The sequence below is a fragment of the Bos mutus genome, chromosome 3, assembly GCF_027580195.1.
Source record: "Bos mutus isolate GX-2022 chromosome 3, NWIPB_WYAK_1.1, whole genome shotgun sequence".
In the NCBI taxonomy this organism is placed as follows: Eukaryota; Metazoa; Chordata; class Mammalia; order Artiodactyla; family Bovidae; genus Bos; species Bos mutus.
In genome coordinates this window covers 3,502,564-3,520,928 of record NC_091619.1, presented here as the reverse complement: position 1 = coordinate 3,520,928, position 18,365 = coordinate 3,502,564, and the positions used below count along the sequence as shown (strand labels likewise).

At 43.9% G+C, this 18,365-nt stretch overlaps 1 protein-coding gene across 1 annotated transcript; it reads left to right on the top strand.

Annotated features, from left to right (window-relative positions):
* Positions 1-4,551: 4,551 nt before the first annotated feature.
* PEX19 (peroxisomal biogenesis factor 19) lies at positions 4,552-10,013 on the top strand. Its single transcript, XM_005903881.3, has 8 exons — positions 4,552-4,636; positions 6,029-6,138; positions 6,550-6,715; positions 7,149-7,234; positions 7,450-7,611; positions 8,342-8,518; positions 8,677-8,721; positions 8,890-10,013. The coding sequence occupies exons 1-8, from the start codon at positions 4,567-4,569 to the stop codon at positions 8,971-8,973; spliced, it is 900 nt and encodes a 299-aa protein (XP_005903943.1). The 5' UTR covers positions 4,552-4,566; the 3' UTR covers positions 8,974-10,013.
* The last annotated feature ends 8,352 nt before the right edge of the window (positions 10,014-18,365 follow it).

The following is an 18,365-nucleotide window of genomic DNA, read 5'->3' as shown; positions in this document are numbered from 1 at the left end:
ATATCTTGAACATACATTCTACAGGTGGGGAAAGTGAGCCTGGAGGATAAACTCCTAGAATTGTGTGATTCCTACATCAAAGAGTGCAGGCCTATGTATCTTTTTAGCTTTAAAAGATGCTTTCTTGGTACTTCCTTGGTCCAGTGGTTAAGACTGTACTTCCACTCTATGAGGCACAGGTTCAATCCCTAGTTGGGGAACTAAGATCTCACATTTTAAAATTTTTTTTAAAAAGATGCCTTCTTAAACATAGTATCCCCAAAATAAGTCTGCCTTTTCAAAAAATTTGCATACTAATTTCATAACAGTTATAAACATTCTTATTGTAACCTAGGCAAGTTGATTATTTTGGTAAAAGTTTTTTAAGTTTAAAACTTAAATTATAAAATTAGTTTTGCATATCAATATAAACATAATGAACTAAGGGATATGAAAAAAGTGGACAATCCTCATGAAGCTTACATAATCTTAGTTCAGCTTAGTCGTGTCCGACTCTTTGCCACCCCATGGACTGCAGCACGCCAGGCCTCCCTGTCCATCACCAACTGGGAAACAAAATGGATAAATGTGAAGTAGTTGAATACCAGACAAGAATTTGAAGCTGATTAATAAACAGTGGAGAACCAAAAATGTCCTTAATCAAGAGAGTAATACAAAGAAAAGGCTGTAAAATATTCTTGCAGCAGTGTTCTGATTGCTTTGCCAACAAAGGTCCATCTAGTCAAGGCTATAGTTTTTCCAGTGGTCATGTATGGATGTGAGAGTTGGACTGTGAAGAAAGCTGAATGCCGAAGAATTGATGCTTTTGAACTGTGGTATTAGAGAAGACTCTTGAGAGTCTGTTGGACTGCAAGGAGATCCAACTAGTCCATCCTAAAGGAGATCAGTCCTGGGTGTTCATTGGAAGGACTGATGCTGAAGCTGAAATTCCAATACTTTGGCCACCTGATGCGAAGAGTTAACTCACTGAAAAAGACCCTGATGCTGGGAGGGATTGCGGGCAGGAGGAGAAGGGGACGACAGAGGATGAGATGGCTGGATGGCATCACCGACTCAATGGACATGAGTTTGGGTGAACTCTGGGAGTTGGTGATGGACAGGGAGGCCTGGCGTGCTGTAGTTCACGAGGATGCAAAGAGTTGGACATGACTGAGCGACTGAACTGAACTGAACTGAATAAACAGTGGAGAACCAAAAATGTCCTTAATCAAGAGAGTGATACAAAGAAAAGGCTGTAAAATACTCTTGCAGCAATGTTCACTATACATGAAAGGTAGGAGATGAGTAAATACTGAGATGAGGTGTTAGGCGTTTCAGTAGTAAAGCAAGTTTAATGGACTTCCCTGGTGGTACAGTGGATAGGAATCCACCTGCCAATGAAGGAGACATGGGATCAATCCCTGGTCTGGGAAGACTGCACATGCCATGGAACAATTAAGCCCATGCACCACAACTATTGAACCTGCACACCTAGAGCGTGCGCTCCACAACGAGAAGCCATGCACCGCAACTGAAGCGCAGCCCCCTGTCTCCATAACTAAAGAAAGTGCATACACCAACAAAGACCCCGTGCAACCAGTAAACAAATTCATAAAAAATGGTAAAGCGAGTTTAAGAAATAGAACAACCATGCCTATTTTCAACTCCATTCAATTACTATCTGATACTTTCCTTATTAGCATACTTATGGTACTATATTAATGTGAAGCCAATAGAAATACCTGTAACATGTGCTTGTTGTAACTACAGTTGTATTAGAGAGACACATGTAAGCAGTTTGGAGTTAACCTGGAATAGATGTTACAGCTATTGGGGAGAAAGAGATTAATCAGGGAAGAATTAGATTACAGAAGTTTAGATGTGAAAACAACCTTAGAGTTTCAGCTTTCATGTTTTTTTTTTTTTTTTAATCATATTTGTAATAGAGTCCTAGAGTGGAGAAAGGTTTTGAGCAAAGCAATTTAATAACAGAGTTGAGACTAGCATTTAGGTCTTCTGACTTCTAGTTCAGAGTGTTTTTCCCAAGTTACAGTACGTGTGCTTGGACGATCACAGCAGGTTTTGCACAGGTATGACTTTAAAAGTATGTGCCTTATATGTCAAGGAAAGAGTACCTAATCTGGTGCTTGACATAGTACTCAAGTGTGTTTAGGAAGCTAAGGATGAAAGTCAGGAAGTGACTTTTTTCATTTAGATGTGGTTTCTCCCTTTTAAACTTTATGATACTTTATCCTGAATTCTTATAAGACAATGACCTTGGCCATACTTGCTGTGTCTATGTCTATACCCACCTCCAGCCTAATGCCCAGACAACTACCTTAACAGCAAGGGCTGGTCCTGATTTATCTCTCTGTCCTCCATGGTGCCCCACATAGGATTTTGAACAACAGCAGATGCCCTCTAAGTGGTAAAGTAGGTTTGTCTAAGGCAGTTGATGCATTCTGGCAGATCTAAATAGAACAATTCCAGAGAAGGGAAGGGATGTCTGGAGTTGTCTTTATCTGAGTCTCCCCCAACTACACATGATTGACTTCTGTGTAGAGAAAAGGCTATAAGTCAGGGAAGTTCACTTCAGTCACTCAGTCATGTCCAACTCTTTGTGACCCCATGGACTGCAGCACACCAGGCTTCCCTGTCCATCACCAACTCCAGAAGCTTGCTCAAACTCATGTCCATTGAGTCGGTGATGCATCCAACCATGTCATTCTCTGTCGTCCCCTCTTCCCCCTGCCTTCAATCTTTCCCAGCATCAGGGTCTTTTCCAAGGAGTCAGTTCTTTCTATCAGGTGGCAAAAGTATTGGAGTTTCAGCTTCAGTATCAGTCCTTCCAATGAATACCCAGGACTGATCTCCTTTAGAATGGACTGATTGGATCTCCTTGCAGTCCAAGGGACTCTCAAGAGTCTTCTCCAACACCACAGTTCAAAAGCATCACTTCTTCAATGCTCAGCTTTCTTTATACTCCAACTTTCATATCCATACATGACTACTGGGAAAACCATAGCTTTGACTAGATAGAACTTTGTGGTAAAGTAATGTCTCTGCTTTTTAAAATGCTGTCTAGGTTGGTCATAGCTTTTCTTCCAAGGAGCAAGTGTCTTTTAATTTCATGGCTGCAGTCACCATCTGCAATGATCCTGGAGCCCAAGAAAATAAATTCTGTCACTGTTTCCATTGTTTCCCATCTATTTGCCATGAAGTGATGGGATCAGATGCATTATCTTAGCTTTCTGAATATTGAGTTTTAAGCCAACTTTTTCACTCTCCTCTTTCACTTTCATCAAGAGGCTCTTTAGTTCTTCTTCACTTTCTGCCATAAGGGTGGTGTCATCTGCATGCCTGAGGTTATTGATATTTCTTCCGGCAATCTTGTTTCCAGCTTGTGTTTCATCCAGCCCAGCATTTCTCATGATGTACTTTGCATATACGTTAAATAAGCAGGGTGGCAATATATAGCTTTGGTGGATTCCTTTCCCAATTTGGAACCAGTCTGTTGTTCCATGTCCTGTTCTAACTGTTGCTTCTTGACCTGCATACAGATTTCTCAGGAGGCAGATCAGGTGGTCTGGTATTCTCATCTCTTGAAGAATTTTCCACAGTTTGTTGTGAACCACAGAGTCAAAGGCTTTGGTGTAGTCAATAAAGCACAAGTAGATGTTTTTCTGTTCAGGGAAGGGAACTCTACAGTAGCCTTTTTGCTTAATCCAAAGTCCAAGAGTCACTTTTCTACCCGATTTGATTAATAATCGAGTTCTAAGTTCTTGGCCCTGTGATAGTTTTAATGGGGTACAGGAAATGTGAGATAGCCAGTAGATTCTGCAGAGAAACATGCCTCTTTAGGATCTGAGAGAGCAAAGAGTAGACAATGAATGCCTAAGTTTTAATCCCTAGCTCAGGAGCTAGGGATGCAGCACTGAAGATGACAGATGAAAATCCTTGCCATCATCGTGCTTAAATTGCAAAGGGCTTAAGGGGAGATAGAAATGCTAAATAAGTAAAACATATAGTATGTCAGATAGAGGTAAGGGTTGAGAAAAATGGAGGGAAAGTGGACAGGATTTGTATATGTATGTGTGTGGGAGGGGTTGCAGTTTTATTTAGTGAGGCCAAAGAAGGCATTTCAGAGAAGATGACATGTGAGTAAAATACTGAAGTGAGATAAAACTACCATGTTGGGTATGCCGTAACTGCAACTGCCTTACTGATTACAAATGCACAGCTTCTGGTGGCTCGTAGCAGTTTGTCCCAGTTTGGCATACCCACAGCTCTGGAAAAAATAATAAGGAAGCCAGGTAATGTGGGAAGTTGAAAGAAAGGAAGCCAGGCCAGTAAAAGAAAAAAAAACCTGGCAGAAAGTAAGAGTAAACTCACCTCTGTTAAGTCAACGTGTCAGTAGAAAGAAGAGAGGTGGCAGGGGTGGGAATTGGAGCCTCCTGTCCCTTTAAAAATGGCGGCCTGGCACGGACCAACAATACCATTGGTTGCGCGAGCAGAGGGGGCGGGCTCGGGGGCGGGGCGAGCGGAGCTGCGGATTCCCACCTCCTACGGCAAGTCAGAGGTGGCAAGATGGCCGCGGCTGAGGGGGACGGTGGCGTCCGGGCCGAAGCTGACCGGGAATTGGAAGAGCTTCTGGAAAGTAAGAGCCCGTCATGGGAAAGCCCCAAAGAGGGCGGATGTAAGGGTCCATTCAGGGGGGTAGGTAAACCTGCGATGTTTGGGGCGGAGCAAGTAAGGCTCTCCAAAGGCTGGCCGGGGGCGGAGAGTCTGACTGCGACCCTCGAGAAAATCTCTGGGTCACCCTCTCCTTCCTCTACAGCGGTAGTTGAGGAGTTCTCTCTGGGTCCCTGAACGGCCCACACTGTTGATCGCCCTGCCGGAGGGGAAACTAACCCAGAGGACGTTTCACGCTCCCTTTCCAAACTCCCCTTACTTTAGATTAGTAAGTTCTGAAGTCTTGACTTTCTCCCCACCAGCAGCAGCATTTGGTCCTCGGGGGGCAGCGAACCGAACCACCACGGATTGCTTCCATTAACTATTAGCAAGCCTGTAGTGCGTTCTTCTGTGCACGCTTCTGCCCTCCTTAATAGAAAAGACACTCCTTTCTTTCTCCCAGTCCTTTCATCCACCAGGCCCCTTTCCAGTTCTTTCATCATGTCAGAGCTCAAACCCTTCCCATTATTTTGAAAAACAGGGTGAGACAGCCTCAGGGGAAGACAGTTCTCTTTTGAAAGGAGGCGGCTGTACTTTTCCTTCTCAGCCCTGCCATCCACTCCTCTCTGGTTTGGTTTCTTGTCCAGAGTGGGGCTGGTGTCTTAGCCCTAGGCCTGGCAAATATAGTGGTGGTGAGAACAGAGGTTTTTCAGGGTAGAGGTGAATACTTTTTGTCTCTTGCTCAGTCACAGAGTGGGCAGGTGGAAAGATAAACAGAAATGGTGAGAAGTGCTAAGTGACTGTGTGAGTCTGCAGAGATGAGGCCACAGGGAGCTCTAGCAACTCTGGGGAGGGAGAGCTAAATTGAAAGAGAAAAGAGAGTTCAGGGCCCTCCGGTGGAGTATAATATGGAGTCCCTCAGTTTGTACCAGGACCCATGGGAAGCTGGGTGAAATATCTTAAGGCTTCTGCTCTCTTGCCAAAGATTATTCCTTGTAGGGCTCCAGAGTGAGTTCTAGGGAGGTTAAGGACATCTGTGTTCTCTGTTCCCCTTGAATATCTGTATGGGATTTCTAGGAACCATTGAAGTATGGCAAAGAGGCATCATGTAGATGAACTGTCGTCTTACAGCTTTGAGAGATGTTTTTTCCACCTTAAGAGATTTCTTCCTCTATGATTACAATACATTAGATATTGGGGAGGGGGAGGGAGAAGCTTATTGAAGAGTGGGTCAGGAGAGGGAGACTCAAAAAAGGAGAGCATTTTAGGAAGGTTGGCAGCTTGAAAGATTGTTTTCTTAATGCTTTGCTCAGAAACCCCTCTAGCCTTGCATTCTCATCCATCACCAACATATACACTGTGTCTCTTGTCTCTGAAGGTGCTCTTGATGATTTCGATAAGGCCAAACCCTCCCCAGCACCCCCTCCTACCACCACGGCCCCTGATGCTTCAGGGCCCCAGAAGAGATCGCCAGGAGACACTGCCAAAGTATAAATTCTACCCACTTAAGGGATGGGGAGGGGATGGGTGTGCAGCTCCAAGCAGAGGTGGGGCAGGCCCTTGTGGGCCAGAAGGGAGTCGGGGAGGGTGCCTTGGCCTCACATTGCTGAGTGCTCTTGCAGGCCTCAGTCCTTGTGAAACAGGGACTTGAGATTAAGTAGAGGGATCTCAAAGAACAGATTTAAATGGTTGGATTGGGAATGCCAGCCCATTGCCTTCCCTCAGTGGCCGGATGCCTTTTTGCTGTTCTCATAAGGAGAAGTAGTCAGAATGTCCAATTGAGGTGGGTAGGAGGGAAGCACTGCATCTCCCAGAGCCACTGCCTGTGGCTTCTGTCAGAAACCATGTACAGTGGGGCGCCAAGTAAGAGATGTACTTTGGCCACGTTGTCGCCTGCAGGATGCCCTCTTCGCCTCCCAGGAGAAGTTTTTCCAGGAACTGTTTGACAGCGAGCTGGCTTCCCAAGCCACTGCAGAGTTTGAGAAAGCAATGAAAGAGTTGGCTGAGGAAGAGCCCCACCTGGTAGAGCAGTTCCAAAAGCTTTCAGAGGCTGCTGGGAGAGTAGGTAAGGAGGGGAAACAGTGGGAAATATCTGAACAAACCTCTTGGGTTATTGTCCCTTGACAACACCAAAATTTTTTGTAAAAGTTGACAGGAATTATGATACCACTGCCATGGTATAGGGGAGGAGATGGAAGGAAAAAGGAGACCCTGTTTAATGAAAGGGGTGAGATAGGTTGGAAAGTAACAGAAAAGATTATTGAAAAGGGATAATTTTAAAGATCAGTGTTAATGTGGGTGTCATTGTAGAGAACAAACTGAGACACAGTCCACGTAGATTTGTGGAAATAACTATGAAGATAAACGTAGAGTATTCAAAGATTTGGAGTGTAGTAATTCACTAATAAATGCTCCATGTCCAAGCTGGTAACCAGGTCAGTCTAAGCAAGCAAACAGTTAAAATCCTAAATGACTTAGGCTCTTTTCATCTCTCCTAGGCAGTGATGCGACTTCCCAACAAGAATTCACCTCTTGCCTAAAGGAGACGTTAAGTGGACTAGCCAAGAATGCCACTGACCTTCAGGTGAGGGGGAAGAGATAGGGAACCACAAGGGTCCCACTCACAGAGACTTCACCAGCAGAGTCTCAAAAGACAGACTCTCTTGGCTATCATCTCAAGTCTGTTCTTGCCTCACTATTTTGCTACAGGCATGTTTAAATAGTTCTTTCCCACCTGAAAAGTTGGTAAGTGTCCCAAGAAGGTGGTATACTTGCTCATTTCTCTTCTGTCCTTTCCAGAACTCTGGCATGTCAGAAGAGGAACTGACCAAGGCCATGGAAGGGCTGGGCATGGACGAAGGGGATGGGGAAGGGACCATCCTCCCCATCATGCAGAGTATCATGCAGAACCTACTGTCCAGGGATGTGCTGTACCCGTCACTGAAGGAAATCACAGAAAAGGTTTGTGAACTTCTGTTTATGCTTTTCCTCCTTATTCCTCATTGTATCAACTCCTATGGGCTACTTTGTCTATTTAGAGACTGTAAAGACAGTAATTCAAGTGTACAAGTTCATCTGTTTTTTTCTCCTTTGTTTATTTATTTGGAGGGGGAGAGTTAGGGAGGAGTTGTGTCTCCAAGAGAGTAAAGCTACTTTACTGAGGATATTTAAGGTAGAAGGGGAAATCCTTCAGCTCTATTAATAGTTTTCTATAAACTAGTCTAAGACTCTGTTGTTGTCTGATCAACTCCTTCTTGCATTTCCAATTTCGTTCATTTCTCCAATTTTTAAACCATCTCCAGATGGTTTACTGACTTTATGCTGTGAACAATTTTAAGAGTAGTTTAAATGATGGTCTCTGCCATCAAAGAGTTTATAGTGTTACTGGAGAGACTTCTAAAAGTTGTTAAACACAAAAGAAGGAATATGTGACTGAAACCATATGTGGCCCTTAAAGCCTCAAATATTGACCATCTGGCTCGTCACAGAAAAAGTTTGTCATAAATGGTGACCATAAAGGCTAGCATAGCCAGGTGATCTGATTGAAGTCAGTGCTGCTTCTCATGCTAAACTTGCTTATTTAGTTTTTCCTTCTCTTCTCTTTCTGGCCCCTTCGTGTTCTTCGTATTTTATGACCCTTACTTACGCATTGTTCACTTAATTCTTCACCACCCATTCTCTGTTTACTTAGTATCCAGAATGGTTGCAGGCTCACCGAGACTCTCTACCTCCAGAGCAATTTGAAAAATATCAGGAACAACATAGTGTCATGGGCAAAATATGTGAGCAGTTTGAGGCAGAGACCCCCACAGACAGTGAGGCCACTCAGAAGGCTCGTTTTGAGGTGGTGCTGGATCTTATGCAGCAGGTAAGGCCTTTCACTGTCTGCCTGCTGCTGCTGTCTGCTTGAGTGTTCATTGCAGGCAGATCCTGAAAGGAGGCCACACAGCCGAACCAAAGTTGGGGAGGGCGCACAGGGGAGGCCACAAGGCACGGGCTTATCTCGTGTTCCTCCTTATTTTCCAGCTACAAGATTTGGGCCATCCTCCAAAAGAGCTTGCTGGGGAGATGGTGAGTATACCATCTTGTAGACTTTAATCTGAGCCCAAGTTTCCATTATTCTGTAACCTTTAGTGATTCCGCCTAAGGTAATAATAGTGGCTGCAGGGGATAGACCTTCAAAAGCTCTAACTTTTTGAAATGGGAGGAGTTATCTGAGTCCCTTCATCTCTTCTCCAGCCTCCTGGCCTCAACTTTGACCTGGATGCCCTTAATCTATCGGGCCCACCAGGTGCCAATGGCGAACAGTGTCTGATCATGTGAAACACAGCACACTTTCTTCCCTGATTCCCAGCCATGGGGGAACGTCTGGAGTCAGAAGAAGCACTGAGAACTGAGGCAGGAGTGTCGTCTACCAGAGTGGCTGCCCACTGCCATCTGTCATCCCACCCAAGATTGTGTCATACCAGCTGAGGCTTTTTCTCTTTGTAGGAATAAGGCCTGTTCTGCAGATCATTACTGTGAACCTTTCCATTGTGGTTTCTGCTGCTAGCAAAGGCCCAGCTACCTTCCAAGTGAAGGAAGGCAACTCTTTGGGGGCAGGCACCTTTTTCCCTCTCCCAAAGTCATGTTACACAGGGCCACACTGATGTTCACTTTTGTACCCGAGGTCTTCGTGCCTTGTCTCTCCTCCCTCTCTTGGACCTGGGGATCAGGGACAGCGTCCTAAGACTCTGTATTTCTGTACTTCTCTTAAGCAGGGCCTTTGGGAATGAGTGCAAAGAAACTTAGCCTGGGCTGGGGCCGTAGGTCTGTCACCACACCCTCTTGCCTTCAGACTGTTGTGAATTCTCCAAAGTAAGTGGGGGCCTTTTGCATCTAATCACAGGTTGAAAGAGAAGCCCTGGAATTCTCTCTCCAGGTACAGAGTCCTCAGCTCCCTGTCCAGCCTGAGAACTCAAGCAGCTGCCCTGGTTCTTTCTATAATGCTATGTGATCTGGGTGAACTCAGCCCTTGACCTTCCTTTACCCCCTACCTCTCCTCTCATCTCTCTACTTTAAATATCTCTTTATTCCAACCCTTCTCTGAGCCCAAACTGTGAGGAAAAAGTCCTGTCCTGTTTCCCCTGTTCTAGTCCATCCACCACTCTCACCAGCCCTGCTGTCTCGCTGGCAAGCCTGTAATTATAGTGTGTCTAGGAAGTGAATGACTGCTCTTCCCCAGTTGCATACCGTTTTCTTTTACACACTTACACTTCTGATTTCTTTGACTGCTGCCCATTGATTCAGGGAGGTAGCTTGGGAAAAGGGAGGTGGGATGCTGCCTGCGCCCTTTTTCCTGACAAATAAATATTCTGAGTGAGGACGGTAGTCTGTATTTCATCCAACTCTTTTCCTAATCTTCCTCAGCTTCTCTACGCTGCCGTGTGAGGTGTGTTAGCTTAACACTGCTGGGTTCTACCATCACGTCTCTTCCCAGCTCAGTCTGCACCTCAGTTGGTAGAGCAGACTGAATGACCACCATTCCTCATTTTCTCTGTTTTTGAAGCCTTTCAGTTGGTATTGTATTTTAACATTTTACATTATTATGTTAATATTAGTAATGTATTGTTAACATGTTTTCTAAATTTTTTTTGTTGGAGCTGACCTTGCCTTTCACTATGGGAGCCAGTGGATCTGTAGATCTTGGGTACCACATGTTGGTGGATATTCTGGTTCAGACCAGCTGGCTGTCCTGGTTCAGCACTCAGAAAATAACTACCAGAGCAAATTTGTACTTACCATTTGTGGCATTCTGATCACCTGACATGACACTTTCCCTTGGGTTAAGACTTTTCTCCCCTTAAGATCCCCTACACGTTCTGTGGTATTGGTGAGGAAGGAAATATTTTTAAGACCTCAGGCTGTTTAGGAAGGTCCAGCTATTGTACCTCACAGTAGGGAAGAACCCAGGCCTGAGTCTGAGACTCCTCACCTCTGCAAGAGATGGGAAAGTACAAGCAGACCTGTGATGGTGGTCACAGGACATGAATGGCCAAAATTGTCTCCTTATAGCTCTAGCCAAAAACTGAACGAGGATGGGAAGGGGGGTGGGAAGGACAGAAGGGCCCTGCCCCTTGATCCATGTGCCAGTTTTCTTTTACACATTCTCACTTCTGTGGCCTGGCCAGGACTTACTCCAAGAACCTAAACAGGTACCACCTTAGTTTTGTTCCTGAGACATTCATTTTCATTTTCATTTTCATTGAACATGATTTGATTGGCCTCAGGTTACTGTCTGTTCCAAAAATACTATTTGAACTCTTCTAGGGCTCATGGAAAGATAAAGCAGTCTTTCTCAGACTGGTAAAGGTCCTTTGGTAAAGGACCAGGTGTTCTGTTTTACAAGTATCCTGTCCTTTGCCCACCAGTATGTTTTCCATATGCACAGTTCATATTGTGGGCGACCCACCATATAAGTTTGACAACACCAAACTGACCAAATCCCTTCTGCCTGATAAAGCCACTCTTTATGCGTTCAGATATTATAGCAATGTCGGAATGCCGGGGACTTCCTTGACAATCCAGTGGTTAAGGCTCGACGCTCCCAATGCATAGGGCACCAGTTTGATCCCTGGTCGAGGATTTAAGATCCCACATGCCACACGGCACAGCCTAAATGAATATGAAAAAATAAAATGCTAAAAAGTTTCTAAAAACTGAATTTCTAACTCGTCTTGTCACAGAGTGGTAAACTACTCACAGATCAGTACAAATTTCCAACTACCTGAGTAGCTCTGCTCTGGGGCCCTCCTCAGTCTCTCCACAGCTGCATCAGCCAAATAGATACATTTCTATACTTGTTCCATCTGAGTGTTGCTTTTAATGAACTTTTTCTTTAGCAAGAATGTGTCACTGTAAGGAAGTTTCTAGTATTTTTCTAGCCTTCCTTTTGCTACTTAAAATAACCATTACAAAGCTTAGTTTTCAGTTGTGCATGTTTATGCTGCTGCTGCTGCTGAGTCGCTTCAGTCATGTCCGACTCTGTGCGACCCCATAGACGGCAGCCCACCAGGCTCCCCCGTCCCTGGGATTCTCCAGGCAAGAACACTGGAGTGGGTTGCCATTTCCTTCTCCAATGCATGAAAGTGAAAAGTGAAAGTGAAGTCGCTCAGTCGTGTCTGACCCTCAGCGACCCCATGGACCGCAGCCTACCAGGCTCCTCTATCCATGGGATTTTCCAGGCAAGAGTACTGGAGTGGGGTGCCATTGCCTTCTCCGGTTTATGCTACTGTCATACTTTAAAGGAAATGCCCCCTTGCTCCAAAATTCTGTACATTAGAAAACAAATTCTTGGTTGTTTAGATGGTTTAATGAATTAAGAATCAAGTTAATACTGTGATAATGGGGTCAATTTCCTATGATTTTTGGAACATCCTAATAAGGGCCCCATGTGTGTGTACTAAGTCGCCTCAGTCATGTCTAACTCTTTGCGACCCCATGGATTGTAGCCTGCCAGGCTCCTCTGTCTATAGGATTCACCAGGCACAAGAATGCTGGAGTGGGTTGCCATGCCCTCTTCCAGGGGATCTTCCTGACCCAGGGATCGAACCCGCAGCCCAAGGATCCCATGAGGCACTTATGCTATTGAGATGGCTTTTGGGGAGCTTAGGAGAAATGATGGCCCACAGTAAGTCAGGGAGAAATGACAGACCATATGAGAAGTGATCAAAAGTCTTAGCGGAAGTATGCATGCAAGAATGAATGTATATGTCACTGGAAAATCCACCTGCTGACTGTTTCTCAGGAAGGCGTTGGGAAAATTTTTTATAAAGGAAAGGCCCTGATGAAGGGGTCACCAGCATGTTTGAGAAGTTAAGAAGGGTTGTCTCTGGGTGGAGGCTGATGGAAGAGGATGTTGTTTAAGAACTGGTTTCCCTGGTAGTGGTGGGGATGATAGGATCCTAGCATTTGCCTCTGAAAGCAGAGACCAAATGGCAACACTTCACTCTCAGAAGCAGAGTGAATGAATTTCCATTAGGGCAGCATGGTCAAAGAGGAGGGGACTAATGGACAGTGAGTCCTAGAGGCCATAGATAGTCAAGGAGGATAAATCAATTTACATATAATTAAGAGTAACCAAGAATGGTGGAACAGAAGACTGAGGTCAGTAACTTCAATGAAAGGTCACAATTCCTTGCCTAGTTTCTAGGCTTGAGACAATTTTCAGACTAAATTCCTCAGTTGACCACATCATTTACCTAGTTAACCACACACTCAGGAAAGAAGACTGTCCCCATTTTTTTAGTTGGAATACAAGGATACAGGGTCTGAGTTGACACTGAAACCCAGGGACTTAGAGCACTGCCACACACCTCCTATCCCTGCAGCCCCCACCCCAACCCAATTACAGTAGGAAAATAGGGGATCAGGTAATAACTGGAGTGCTTGCCCAAGTCTGTCTCACAGTGGGTCCAAAAATCTATAGTCATTTTTCCAGTTGCGATAGGTAATCTGAATGGACATATTTGGCAGTCGGCAGAAAGCCCAAGTAGAATCCCTAAAACTACACCCCCACCTCTGCCGAGAATAGTAAATAAGTACTATTGCATTCTGGGGGAAATGGCAGCAATTAGTTATATTCTTTAAGAGTTAAAAAGGGTACAGGGTGTTGGTCCCCATCATATCCTCGTTTAGTCTCACCATCTGGCCCTTGCAAACACCGACTAAATGGACTGCTGTAAACTTGCGCAGTTAGTAGTCCTGACCCTTATAACTGTAGGGTCTGTTCTGGCCCTTACAACTAGACTTGATATTCTGGTTGAACACAACAAATCTTACATTGGATGAGCTTCATCTCTGGCTTGTAGAGATAACAAGACTTTTCACCTACAAACACATGTTGAGTCCACAAGAGAGAAACACACTCCCTTGTGGCCCATCTCGTAAGAGGTTGGACACATTTACTGGAGAGTGACACAGCCTCTGATACAGGTATGTGGCTCTTAATTTGTACTATTTGGCCTTTTTTTAACAGAAAGTTTCCCAATCTAGTGAGTATGTTCTTTCAATATTAATCAGGAAGAAGTATCAGAATTAGTTGGAGCGGCAGTTGATGGTCAACAATATATGTTTTGATTTTAATATAGAGTTATGTTAGTTCTTCCTCTCCCTGTCACAGTACAGTCCAAAAGAATCTGGATCTTCTGTAATATATCCCATTTGTTTGCTTTATTAAGCTTATACTACTCAGGTATTGAGGATGTACTAATCAGATCTGATGAACAAACAGTGTCAATTATTCTGGATTCCTTGTTGAGACACATACACTCCAGAGGGTAGAAGATAAATTCTTCAAAAGATGCAGGGCCCTGCCATGTTGGTTAAGTTTCTACGTGTCCAATGATCCTTTCTAAGGTAAATATAAGTTATTGTATCTTGTGCCTTTTATCCTAAGAAGTACAATACCTTGGTAGGCATATTACAGTTTTGGAGGCAGCATAGTCTGAGCTTGGGAATACAATACTGGCCTTCACAGCAGGTCCAGACTACCATACAAGCAGTCCTGCTGCTTGGGTCATAACACCTGGAAAGTTCCATGGTACTAGAGGTACCTGTGGTAAGAAAAGATGTGTGAATTGTCTGGCAATCCACAGTAGGAGAATTCCAGCACAGATCTCTAGGGTTCTGGAGTTAGGTGGTTGTTTCTGCAGTAGAGAAAGTTTCACCATTGCAAAGCATCTCCTGGCATACTGTTAGGTCCTGAAAGAAATTCAGTGTCTGACCACAAAATATCAAGTGACTATGTGACCAGTTGCCCATATAAACAGCGTGTTATTGTCAGACATGCCAAGTCATAAGATTCGGTGGATACAATAACAATATATTTTACAGTGGAAATTGTTCACTTTGGAAGAAGCCCAAGCAAACTTGGCACAAGAAAATTAAACAAAGGGCCTCAGGCCTTCATATTACCTATATCTGTTGCACTAAAACCTTTCTTGTAGCTCATACCTATGGCAACATAAGAATTCCTTCAACCATTTGACAGAGGAAAAAGTCCAAGTCTGGTTTGTGGATGGCCTAGCTTGATCATGTTAGGGCAAACTAAGCCAAGTAAGGACTGCTGCTTCTCAATAGCCTTTTCCTGAGTGGTCCTGAATCCTAAGAGACAGTGATGAGGGGAAATTCTCTCAATGAGTAGGACTTTAGGCAGTTTAGTTGACCATCCACTTTGGAGAAAGAAGTGGCTGGAGGCAAGGATATACATGAACTCAGAGTCCGTGGGCTGGTTGGTCAAGGACCCAAAAGGAGCAAGATCAGAAAATGGGGTCTGGTAAAGAGTGTTTAGGTGGATCTGTGAGAGTGAGACTTGTATTCCCCAAGTGGGACTTGTATTCACTAAATAAATAAACTGTATGGATAGGATAATTTAGTTGGGACAATTTCAGCTACCCTGGTTCGTGCATAGTGTGGTTATAAATAGAATCTCTGTGGTGGCAGAAATGGAGCCAGTTTTTCAACCTGTTAACATGAACTCCTTTCTTACCCAGGCTGACTGAGCTCTGCTGTTTCTAAATGTCTGTCTTGTCAGCATCAAAGAGCAGTGCTGATCCCCTTGTTAAGTACCACTGTTCAATGAGAACAGCTCACCATTTGGTGCCAAGTTGATTATATCAAACCTTTTCCATTCTGGAAAAAACAACAGTTTAACATTCTGATCAGGACTGATATATTTTGCTTTGCCTGTAAGTGCCTGAGCCATTTGCTGGCATTGGGCCCTACGTAAGAATGCCGTGGAACAAGGTTCTCAGTTAATGGCAAAGCAAGTACAGTAATGGGCACATGACAGTGGGGCCCACTGCTCCTAAAAATACCTTTTTACCAGAAGCTTCTGACCTGGTAGAGTAGTGGGATGGCCTTTTGAAGGTGCATCTGTGGTGCCATTAAGGATGGAGTGCTGTCCTTCACAATACAGTATAAACCTACATGACCATAATAGGGTGCTTTATCCACAAAAGGTAGAATTCATGGGTTCTGGAACCAAGGGGTGGAGATAGGTGTGACCCTGTTCAATATCACTTCCGTGAGCCACTTGAAGCATTTGTACTTCCTGTCCTTGCAACTTTAAATTCTGTGGGTCTGGAGATCCTGTTTCCCAGAGTGGAGATGCTTCTACCAGGCACAGCATAAGAATCTTAATAAACTTAAAGGTATGGCTGCCATCTGGTCACTTTGGGCTCCTAATGCCAGCAAATTATCAGGCAGAAAACTTGCCATACTGTCTGGGATAATTAGCTCTGTGATGAGGAGTTAGGATCACTTTTACATTATGAATACAAACAGAAAAGTGTTTGATGCACATGTGATCCCTGGGTTAACTTTTAGTTCTCCTGTACTCAATTTTAACTGTAAATAACTAAACACTTATGGCCTGGTAGGGCATGATCTTCAGGGGCCCAGAACCCTCAGGGATGAAGATCTGGATCACCCCAGAGGTAAGCTATCTAGACTAACAAAAATTGTAGTCAGCAGGAAGATGAATCTGAAATAGGTGTCATTGAAGGAAGATGATGAGTGTCATCTGCAATTTCTGGACCAACTGCAAACCCTTTTGTGTTTCCAGAAATTGTGACTAACTTGACTTATGGAGAAACTGCTTAGATATAGAGAACTTTATAACACAAATGGCCCCAATATAGTAGACATTGTTGGTACTCTGTTCAAAGCCTCTTTACCAGGAAGTGAGTGTTGGCTGCTAATAGCTCACTGCTGCATCTTCTTGGGAATCACTCTCTGCCAACAAAAGCCACTTCTGGAAATCCCTGGAAGGTTGTTCCTTCCCAGGGATAACACCACAGTCAATGGTATGATATTAGTTCCTGTTCAGAAGTCAGTCAGGATTCTGATAGGGATTGCATTATCAGTGACGATATGTAATTAGTAATTGTGTTGTCAGCAAATGATACTAAGGTACAAAATTCCTTGCTTTCCTCAAGGTGAGCCATTTATGTGCCAAGAGTTCCCAGTGGAAGCTAAACTTATCAGCTGAACCTGTATCTTTGCCTAACTTTTCCTCTTGTCCTATCTTGCTTCACTCACTCCATTATAGGTTTTACTTGAGAGCACTCCCTCAATAAACCACTTGCACAGAATCCCTTTCTTGGACTCTGCTTCTAGGGAGAAAACAGGAGATAATAGTGTCAACTGAGAGATTTGAGTGTGACAGAAGTAGAGCAAAGAGCAAGTGTTGAGTTCAGTTTGGGAATGTTAAGGTGCCATTGGCTGGAATAGAAGAGAACATCCTCAATCTGGTAAAGTACAACTACACAAAAAATCTACAGCTAACATCATACTTAAGGATCAGGAACAATACAAGGATATCAGCCGTAACCACTTCTAGTCAATATTTTGCCAGAGGTTTTCAGTTCAGTTCAGTCACTCAGTCGTGTCCAATTCTTTGCGACCCCATGAACCACAGCACACCAGGCCTCCCTATCCATCACCAACTCCCAGAGTCCACCCAAACCCATGTCCATTGAGTCAGTGATGTCATTCAACCATCTCATCCTCTGTCGTCCCCTTCTCCTCCTGCCCTCAATCTTTCCCAGCATCAGGGTCTTTTCAAATGAGTCAGCTCTTCGCATCAGGCGGCCAAAGTATTGGAGTTTCAGCTTCAACATCAGTCCTTCCAATGAACACCCAGAACTGATCTCCTTTAGGATGGATTGGTTGGATCTCCTTGCAGTCCAAGGGACTCTCAAGAGTCTTCTCCAGCACCACACTTCAAAAGCATCAATTCTTCGGTGCTCAGCTTTCTTTATAGTCCAACTCTCACATCCATACATGACCACTGGAAAAACCATAGCCTTGACTAGATGGACCTTTGTTGACAAAGTAATGTCTCTGCTTTTTAATATGCTGTCTAGGTTGGTCATAACTTTCCTTCCAAGGAGTAAGCGTCTTTTAAATTTCATGGCTGCAGTCACCATCTGCAGTGATTTTGGAGCCCAGAAAATAAAGTCAGCCACTGTTTCCACTGCTTCCCCATCTATTTGCCATGAAGTAATGGGACCAGATGCCATGATCTTAGTTTTCTGAATGTTGAGCTTTAAGCCAGCTTTTTCACTCTCCTCTTTCACCTATCATCAAGAGGCTCTTTAGTTCTTCACTTTCTGCCATAAGGGTGATGTCATCTGCATATTTGAGGTTATTGATATTTCTCCCGGCAATCTTGATTCCAGCTTGTGCTTCTTCCAGTCCAGCGTTTCTCATGATGTACTCTGCATATAAGTTAAATAAGCAGGGTGACAATATACAGCCTTGACGTATTCCTTTTTCTATTTGGAACCAGTCTATTGTTCCATGTCTAGTTCTAACTGTTGCTTCCTGACCTGCATATAGGTTTCTCAAGAGGCAGGTCAGGTGGTCTGGTATTCCCATCTCTTTCAGCATTTTCCACAGTTTATTGTGATCCACACAGTCAAAGGCTTTGGCTTTAGTCAGAGGTTTTAGTCAGGGCAATTAAGCAAGAAAAAGAAAAGACATTGAGAATGGAAAGGAAAAATAAAACTGTATTTGCAGATATAGGAAGTCTTAAGGAATCCACTAAAAAACTATTAGAACTAATGAGTTCAGCAAGGTTGCAGGACTTAAGTTCAATATACAGAAATCAATTATATTTTTATGATTTGCAGTGAACAGTCCAGAAAAGTGAGACTAAGAAAACAATTCCA

Coding starts and splice junctions, on each gene's coding strand:
- PEX19 (XM_005903881.3), top strand. CDS start 4,567: ATGGCCGCGGCTGAGGGGGACGGTGGCGTCCGGGCCGAAGCTGACCGG. Junction 6,139..6,549: donor CGCCAGGAGACACTGCCAAA/GTATAAATTCTA, acceptor TGTCGCCTGCAG/GATGCCCTCTTCGCCTCCCA. Junction 8,519..8,676: donor TGCTGGATCTTATGCAGCAG/GTAAGGCCTTTC, acceptor CTTATTTTCCAG/CTACAAGATTTGGGCCATCC.